This window comes from Heliconius melpomene, chromosome 5 (genome assembly GCF_056956725.1).
Source record: "Heliconius melpomene rosina isolate 202511_hmr_F chromosome 5, ASM5695672v1, whole genome shotgun sequence".
Classification (NCBI taxonomy): Eukaryota; Metazoa; Arthropoda; class Insecta; order Lepidoptera; family Nymphalidae; genus Heliconius; species Heliconius melpomene.
The window spans coordinates 6,630,326-6,640,262 of NC_140393.1; the positions used below are offsets into that span (position 1 = coordinate 6,630,326).

Sequence of the window (9,937 nt, forward strand, 5' to 3'; positions counted from 1 at the left end):
GTCAATTTCTTATATGGTTTGTTTGAAAAAAATAATTATTTAAAGATATAATTATAAATCATTAAGGTAATGATTATCTATAGCAATTGAGATTATTTTTGATGAGTGAGGAAAATTAAAAAAAATGTAAGCACTATAAAATCCGGCCACAATATGACCGACAAAATTTTGTTGGAATTCCGAAATTAAATATCGGTTGATGAACCTGACGATCAGAATTCCACGCGTGCTTCGGCCTAATGGAGTGCCTCCCTGTGAGCTTTCGGCTCAAATATGGAAATCATAATTTTTCATGAGCTCGTTGATAGGTTTCCACGCCGGCCGCGGTTTCCCGCCGCCCCGTGGCCTAATTACCGCCGCCTCGCGATACGTCACCGCGGTGATTCAAAAAAATCCACCCGTCCCTGTCCCGCGTGCGGCGGGCGGCGTCTCGTTCGCGCGTTCATTTTTATAAAAACGCAGAGACCGACCGCGGTCGTCCCGTTCGTTCCCGCGCGGCTCTGCGCCGCCGCACCCTTCGTCTCCTTCCCGCTTTTTACGAGACGTCGGGGGGCCACCCGGAGCCGGCGGGGGCGGCGACCGCGCGAACGCTAAATATTGACCATCGGAAAAAGTCGCGTCGTATCGCAGTCATCAGTCGAAACTGAGTCCCCGCGAGCACGCGTCCCTTCGCCGCGACTTCGGTGCGCGTCGGAAGTCTTCGGCTTGCGGTCTCGACTTGCCCGTTACTTTCCCGAGTCCCCCGCCCGGCGTCTTGCCCGCGCCCAACAAGTGGTGCAGCGCTCGGCACACCGCACACGGCGTCTCGCGCCCTTACTTTGCACAACTTCCCGGAGTGCTCCGCGCACGCATCGCCGCGAGTTAGAGTTACGTTTGCGTGTTACGAACTTTTGACAAAGTGTTTGAGGACCGGTGGCGTGACGGGAAACTTTAGTGGCGTGTAGAGTGTTCGAGGGTGAACTGGAGTCGATGCACCTTCCGCACGCGAGTCCCCCGACCCCCACGATGGCGGATATCTACGCTCACATCCATGAGTACTACCGGCAGAGCCATGGCGACCTGGTGCAGACGGGTTCGCCGGCTGTGCTGTGCTCGGCTTTACCAGGACACTGGCGATCTAACAAGTCGTTGCCGGTGGCCTTCAAAGTGGTCGCTCTAGACGACGTTCAGGATGGTACAATAGTTACAATTAAAGCTGGAAATGATGAAAATGTAATGGCAGAAATGAGGAACTGCACAGCTGTGATGAAGAACCAAGTGGCGAAATTCAACGACTTGAGGTTCGTTGGACGTAGTGGACGAGGGAAGTCATTTACGCTCACTATCACCATCAGCACTTTCCCAAGTCAAGTAGCAACATATACGAAAGCAATCAAAGTTACAGTTGACGGACCAAGAGAACCCAGAACAAAACAAAGTAAGTGTTACTTTTTAATTCAACTTTCAAAGTATTTTTTAACAGCATTTAATTAATTCAATTTAAAAATATTACAAGTAGTTTTAAAAAAATCTTCATATTAAATATTAAGGACCTAATTTTGTATTTGACTGCTAGACTTCGTAAAATATATAGACATAACTGCCTGAAACTGTCTTAATTAAAACATTTTATCTAATTTTTAATGCTATTACCGTGCGTTCAAATTATACAACAATTTATTTCTAGAAAAAACATACATTACATACATTTTAGAGAACATAAATTATCATCAGCATAATTTCACAATTTTCGCAAATTATAAACATCTCTGTAAAAAAATCGTGAACTATAAAATTGCGAAATAAAAATTGTTCTTGTAAATATTCTTATATCTTTGCTAAGTTCGGATGCGCGCGCGCTGGCCGCCCGCCAGTCTTGGACGGTTTTGCGGCTCTACCGTTCGACCACATTCAAAATAGTTTTATATTCAAATTTATATTATTTTATATGGTCGATCGGCGCCAAACGATTTACTATTTGATGGTCGCTTAATTTTTTTATTGTTTATTACATACATTTCACTCGGATGTATGTTATAGGATTTTTCTTTATACTAATAATCGGTGCAAATACGTATAATTTCGTCTTTAAATTTATTCACAAAATAAAAAAAACATTTTATAAACAATAAACATTTTATTTATATTGAAAGACAAACAAAAATATATGCAAAATAATCACATAACCACAATACAGTAAATATTTCGACGAATCCAACAATTTAAATAAACAAAACGCTAATTCCTTCAACTCTTCGCCTTTGCATACATGTTTTTTCTTTCAATTTTATTTGTGTTGTTCTTTCTATATATTTCTTCTATGTGTACAATAAAGTTTATTCTATTCTATTCTTTATTATTTCTACACACATTTCATAAACTATACTAAAATAAAAGCAAACGTGAGAATCATTCAATCTCAAGAACATTAGTTACATCTCTTAATCTCCCACAAACTGAGATAGTCCAAAAATATCTCTGATTGTCTTTACGAGTGACGTCCTCTTATAAATGGTTATTGGTTGGTGCATTTAAAAATAATACACACTCGAGACAATTGAACGGAGTGACTTCTGAGAGAGATATTTCGTTATTTAAGTGCTATTGTAGGGTATATTTAAATTAGTTTTAAATATTTTAAGTGCATTTTGAAATAATTGTTAATGTAGTAATAGTTTTAGATAAATATTATTTTTAAATTGTATTACTATTAAAAATAGATAGGTATTTAAATAACGTAACTCTAAAATTACAAAAAAGTTAATTATATTTATTTAAGGAAATCATTTTAATTATAAATAAATCAATTAGACATTTAATATTATAGTTATAGGTTCGAAATTTCAATAGATATATAATCACGTTGAGATATCACATGTCTTGATTATGAAATAAATAATAGATACTGTAAATCCTTGGTGGCATAGTGTCACAATATAGCGCTATAAACGCGACGGTTGTAGGTTCGATTCTCATCTGAGGCAGTGAAATATTTAGTATTTTCATTTCTTTATTACCAGAATAACAATATAAAATACGTAAGAAGTAGGAAGCTAGAAAAAATTCTTAATAATAATAATAATTCTAAAATTTCAACAACAATTAAGACAATTACAAATCACTGTCGACTCATAAAGTTTTGACACCACTAAAAAAAACTATTTTCGTCAAACGAGACCGTCTGTATAAACAAACCGTCGCGCCCAAACTTTGGTCAATAATAAAAAGACATGCGGAAAAACTAACATCCTCAACGATAAAGATCAAAGGCGTTGGAGTCGTTATATCTTGATCGGTGGCGTCGCGGCTTTATGGCGGTACGTTAATTAACTCGATGCGTTTCTATTTCACTTGTTTATGAACGTCTTAGTCATTATTAACAGATAAAAAATATTAGTATATTAATAAAAATATAGTCATTATTATGTTAAAATTATAATTAAATTATCATAGGTTCTTTCTTTTCTTCACGCTGTATTCCTCGTATAGAAGGGTAGGCAGAGGGAAACTGGAGACAGAGAAATAGAAATATAATCATAAGTTCATTCCACTTTTATTTATGAAATTAATTATTAACAAAAAAATAGAATTATATTTTAGGTACTTTAAAAGTCAATTATATTATAATATATATTATTATCTTTAGAAACATTTTCAAACTGTTTGATAAATGTAATTTGCTCTTGTTAAATTATCATTCTTTATTGGAATTAATTATTAAAATCAAATTGCTATGAAAAAAAATGTCATAAATAAAAATGTATAATGTTGCAAATTAATATTGATAGCACATATCACTTATTTAAAGTTTAAAAGACCTCATTAGATTATAACCCGATCATTGAATATAGAATAAACAAAGCAATTATAGTACAGAAGAAAAACCTAATGGAATTGTGTTTTTTTAACGCGACATTTGTGGATTCAATTCCCACTTGGGGGAAAGAATTATTAATATTTTCATTTCTTCGCTCTGGTAATAACACAAAATCCCTGTATTAATCTTCACCACTTAAGATACAATGCCTCGAATATTCTGCAGCGAATGAGGAGTAGAGTGTCATAACACTAGGTTCCCTTTGTCCCGGTATTTTTCTAACTTAAAGTAAAAAAAAACAAACAAAAACGTTAAAATCAAAATGGAAAGCAAAGTTTAATATGCGACACTTGCTGTACAAGCGGTTACCAAGTTTCATGGTGAGCCACGGTCGCGTAACAGATGTAAACAATCTCGGGGCCCGTCGTAAAGTCCGTTTGATCTCCCCGCTGCCGCCCGCTGCCTCTAAAATATGAATTTTATGTCCATCCACACCCAGGGACCCTCATAACCTACGTATGAAGGAGTTACTGCCATTAGACCATTTAGACTTCCAAATCAAAAGACGATCAGATTTACTTATAGTTTCGCTTAGGCTAATGGACTGTTATTTAAATACAATATTTATAGACTTGAAAGGATTCCATTTGTTATTTGTTTGATGAGGTCAGTCGTGGCGGAAGGGCACAAAGTGTGACTGTAAACCTGACAGGTTCCATTCCCACTGGAGGAAATAAATATTTGATATTTCCATTTTCCTCGCTCTGGTGTTGAGACAACAGCGCGATAGAGTTCCGCCACTCACCACGCAATACCTCTAGAATTCAGTTGAAAATGGATAACGGAGTGCCTTAACACTAGGTTCCCTCTGCCTACCCTAATATGGGCGTGATACAAGGTTACATTAAAAATCTCCGACCAAACAAGATATATCACAATCATGCCTATCCAGTCCAATTCCAGTCAATAACGAATCCTGAACACAATATACCAAAGACAATGAAAACTAAAAGACAATATAAACGTGGTGTCTGTACGTCACGAGACACCGTCGCCCGTACGTTATGAGCCATAACTCTGATTCCATTTATTCATCGCCCAACGTCTCCAACATTAATTTATGAGTTACAAACGTTTGTTCCTCATTCGAGTTGTTTAACGCCCGTTCTGACACTTATTTGTTATCGTTCAGCTGTTTATTGTAACTGTGGAGTTAATCGAATTTATAGTCTGTTATTATATTTCTTTTTTCTCTGTGAAAATATTACTTGCTTCACGATGTATCCCGCATGCAGCAGGGTAAAGGGAACCTAATGTTAAGACACTCCGTTACTCAGTTTTCCCGAATTTTGGAGCCATAGTGTTTTCAGTGTCACAATTTTCTGCCTCCCCTCGATACTAGACTCAAGGAATGAAAATATTAAATATTTCATTTCCTCGAATGGGAATCGAACCCACAACCCGTCACATTTACACGACTGGCCTCAATGTACAGAAACTAAGTTTAACTAATTATTAATTTAAAACATCTCCTAACAGTTAGAGCCAGTCTCGTTTCCATGTTAATATTCAGAGCTCAGCATGTACAAAGGGTTGGGGAACCGAATTTAATTGAATACTGGCATTAACAAATGGAGCGGGCCATTTCCGAGTTCCACATTTAACTTATTATGTGCCGTGATGGTGGCTCCTCTGCCGGATCGCCACGTGACAGCGTGACGGGCCATCCATCACGTACTTAATTTAAAATACCCGCGATTCGGGCTCGCTAATCTCAGCTTCGGAAGGATTGTGTACAGAAATAAAGTTTCTGTAAACATTCTTAGTGAGTAATAAAAATGTCTACTCCCTATCTCGTTATTTACGGGGAAAAGACTGAACGATCACGTATGATGTTTGGGAACGAAATTAGGCTAAATACTTAACTTACGCAACGTGAAACTTCAGAGGAAATCCCTAAACATTTTTTCAGTAATTCAAAACAAAGTAGACGAAGTGCTCGTAAACAGTTAATTTGGTAATAAAAAAGTCGATACACCTGGAAATCGATGTAGATGAATCGCTGGATTAGATCGGCCATAAAAACTGAAATAGACGTCGGCAGTAGCGTCTTCAGTAGACTATCGATTAAACAAATGAAAAAGCGTTTCGCCAGCTCAAAAGGCGAAAGCAACGTTATGTATGGTGGAGGATCGTAAAAACGTATGGCACAGAAATGCCGGCTAACTGCAGTAGTAAAGCGGGTCGTTGTGTATACAAAACCCCTGGTTATAGTCGGCAGCCGTGGTAAACAGTATGGGAGCTGTGTCGCCAACATCAGTATTGGCCTTTGTGTGACGCGATTAGGATTTCTTAAGGATAATCTGAGGTTGACCTTTCAGTGACCATTTTATATGGTCTCAGTACTTATTGGATAAATAAACTCCGCAGTTCTTTTACGTTGAATTAATAAAATAATAATATTTTTTCTATTTTGTTTCAGATTACGGCTATGGACATCCTGGAGCGTTTAACCCGTTCCTGTTAAACCCCGGTTGGCTTGATGCAGCCTATTTAAACTATGCTTGGGCAGATTATTTTAGGCCACCCCAACTGAGAGATCCAGCTGCATTAGTAAAAGGTATTGTATTAATATTTTTTCATTAAAATTATGCTACATCAAACATTAAAATTTACTTCCATTTATAAGATTTGTTATTTAGATCGTAAATTGAATGTGGAAATAAACCAATAATCATAGATCAAAAATAGATATCAGCTATCCTCGGAAACGTATTGAACTTCCGTTCGACGGATTATTTGGCATTCGTTAATTTAAAAATTCCCGATTTCGCAAACAACACTCGAAAACATGTAGCTCGCATCGGAACCACCCCTCAAGGCCTTACAACGCAAAGGCTCAAATAAAAGAAGCGCCTCTTGAGCGTTGCAAAACAACACCGGCCCGACCGAAGCACAACCACCCGCTGAAGTCCGTTCGGGGGAAGTGGGGGTTCCGAATGGAAAAAGTATAAAAAGCATCGCCTTCACGTTCGAGAGAGTGTGGAGTCAATTTTATTCCAATGTAGGCGACCGCGCCACCAGCCACTTTTTGTTTCCGACGTTGAAACGCGAGGAGCGTTGTACTCAAACACCTACCGACTTTTATTAAACCTTAGCTAGTTCATTCTCACAAAGGGATACGCTTAACTTTGCAATTTGTGTTTTAAAGTTGCTACAATCTATTTATAAAATCGTTGTTCAAATTTTTTTGATATACCCACGAATATGTAAATCTCACCATTTATTTTCTTTTTATTTATATATACTATAAAGTATTTATAATTATTTAATATTTAAATAGTGCATAACAAGCTAATTTGGTAAAAAAAATATTCTTCGTAAAAATTAATTAAACATAATAGTCATTGCACACAGCAGTTTGAAATCTGGGCGTCGGGATCACCTCAATCAGGCGCGACGCCGATATTGGCCCCCACCTCACCAAATTACCCCCTAGTTACCTCACCCTCCCTGTTGCCTTTTAAAGTGGTCTGCGCACTGCCACTGCTGCAAATATAAAAAGTGTAAAAGAGATACGTGCCACCTCCGAGCTCTTTGTGGCCCAATCTGCGCCTCCATCCTGTCCTTTTTATGTGCCCGACTCTTACACTTATCGAGAATCAAAGCTCTCTAGAAGAACTTTTGAACACTGGTGCTAATGAAAATTTCACGTTTCGAGTTCTCTTTGTCCGTCGCACACGGAGATAGAAGTTCCTTATCGCGACGGATCCGGCTTTGTGTCCGGCTGTCCGTACATGTGTCCACTGCTCGGTGGATTCACGCGTGCCGTGCATCGCTAATGCGGTTTCTACACAGAGATCACATATCCAGGCGAATTAAGGTGGGATACTGTCTGGATCGTAAAGAACTACGTCGCGTTCGTATAAATAAATATTGCACCCTCACCCTCCTAATATCGTACTAAAAAAACATCCCTTTCATTGAAGCCGCCTTTAAACGCCTACAGATTGTACATTATCCTTGGTACGATTATGCACCCTCGTTGTTCAGGGATCACCAGAGTGCCCGCGTACCTCGAGCAGTCCCCGGGGGCCCGTCTCTCATATTACGACATGTTGTCAAATCAGGCAACAGAAGCTGTAAAGAACATTATTTATGATAATTCAATAACGAATTTTTTTATTGCCCTCAGGTACAGCACCAATCACCGCGCCGCCTGTTGGATTACCAGGAGCTGAATTGTTTCCGTTTCCAGCTGCAATGGCGAGTTTGCCTCCTGGTGGGCTGATACCTCCACCTGGAACATTTTTACCGCCTAATGGATTACTGCCCTTCGCACCACATCCGGCAGAACTTGCGCTGAAAACATTACCAACCGAACTGGCGATGAAAAACGGCTACGACGCTCTAAGACACTTACAAAGTAATGTTTCGTCAATGGATACATCAAGTGCCCGGTTATCCCCAACGAGCAGTAGACAAAGCGGAAGTCCAAGAAGTATCAACAATACAAGTCCTAGATCACAGACAAAATCGGAGTTAAATTCAACCCACGAGGCGTCTGACGAATCAGATGAGGAGCCAATTGAAGTAGTGAAGTCTGCCTTCCACCCAACGAGGCCAGCGAATGTGGAACTGCAGATGAAACAAGTGCAAGCTGCAGATTCCACTGTTGCAGACCGACCGCGGATGCGCAACGAACTAAAGGCACCATCACAACGAACACGAATTCTTTCTAGTCCCACATCCACTAAAATCACGAACAGTTCTATATCAGCACAAAAATCCGTGTGGCGGCCATATTAATTTAGTGACTATAGCACCGTGTGAAAAGCGGACTATTAAAAATGTGATAAAACGAGCTTGTAAATATTGTAGGTATTATTAAATATGAGATATTTATTAATAGATTAGAGTAGATATTGGTTTAATATCACAATTATTATGTATTTATTGAAATGAACGATTGTTATTTGTATTGTTAAAGCTTTTTAATTATAAATAAATAGATGAATAAAATATTTAAATGTTAATATTGCAAGTAAATTGTACATTGATAGATTTATTTGATACTTTCCGTGTAATATTATATTAATCTTTGACATCGACTGACTTAATTTAGAGAGTAATAGAGTCGTTTATTTGTATAAAATGTGTATAAAATTATTGTATATTGAAATTTAAGTCAAAGCAATGAATGTATCTATGTAAATATGTAGAGACCCCGAGATAAATATGAATTCTAAAAATATTACTGTATTTTTATTTTTTTCTATTTATATTTTGAATATTTAAAACACACTGAATATATAAAATATACTAAAACTTTTACTTTCAAACATTTAAGTTCAGTTTCTATATGTTTAAATTTTCTATAGTTTTTTTTGATAAAACACTTGCTAAACTTAGTAACTCTTAACCATTTATTAATAATTATTTTTTTGAATAAAAAAAAAGATTATAACAAATAAACAAAGAAAAACATCAAATATCACAACAAAATTAATTAAACTCATTGATCAAGGCATTGGTCAAATTGTGTTTATAATTTTATACTTCAATAGTATCCGTCGAACATTGTTTATACTGCTGACAATGTGGACTGCACGTGTAGGGACATACAGTACGGTTAACGAGTTGTGGCTGACCTGAATATAGGTTTACTGAACTGTTGAGCATTGTTCACTTGGAAAAACTATCAGAAGTAATAAATATTCTAAAACAAATCTGCACAACAATTTATAGATAATTTCAAGGCAGCCACGACTCGTTAACCGTACTATACTAACGTAATACGAGCTTCAGCTGCACAATTAGCATTTAAATTTAATAATTTAAGATTATGATAGTTTAACTTTCATAGCATCAAAGAGTGCCGCCCTTTTTTTTAATAGAGCATTTTTATTTGGATTAATTAATTGTGTTCCTTGTTAAATGTTTATTCATTAATTGAGAAAAAAATTAAAGAGACTTCTTAATTAAGAACTTACACAAATTCACTTTTGTCAAATATTGAATATGTTTTCATTAAATAATATAGCAATACAAACATAAGTTGGCTATACCGAATGAAACCATAAGAGAATCAAAAAAATATAAAGACCTGGGGTTGAATCTAAGAACAACAGGTTATGACTT

General features: G+C 37.1%; 1 protein-coding gene across 1 annotated transcript; it reads left to right on the forward strand.

Annotated features, from left to right (window-relative positions):
- Positions 1-566: 566 nt before the first annotated feature.
- Positions 567-9,050, forward strand: LOC146539093 (segmentation protein Runt-like). Its single transcript, XM_085185954.1, has 3 exons — positions 567-1,417; positions 6,279-6,416; positions 7,992-9,050. The coding sequence occupies exons 1-3, from the start codon at positions 970-972 to the stop codon at positions 8,603-8,605; spliced, it is 1,200 nt and encodes a 399-aa protein (XP_085042080.1). The 5' UTR covers positions 567-969; the 3' UTR covers positions 8,606-9,050.
- Positions 9,051-9,937: the final 887 nt, after the last annotated feature.

What these genes read in the sequence shown, in the direction of transcription:
- LOC146539093 (XM_085185954.1), top strand. Translation starts at nt 970, where the DNA reads ATGCACCTTCCGCACGCGAGTCCCCCGACCCCCACGATGGCGGATATC. An exon ending in AGAACCCAGAACAAAACAAA is followed by an intron (nt 1,418 to 6,278) that starts GTAAGTGTTACT and finishes ATTTTGTTTCAG; the next exon opens with ATTACGGCTATGGACATCCT. An exon ending in TCCAGCTGCATTAGTAAAAG is followed by an intron (nt 6,417 to 7,991) that starts GTATTGTATTAA and finishes TATTGCCCTCAG; the next exon opens with GTACAGCACCAATCACCGCG.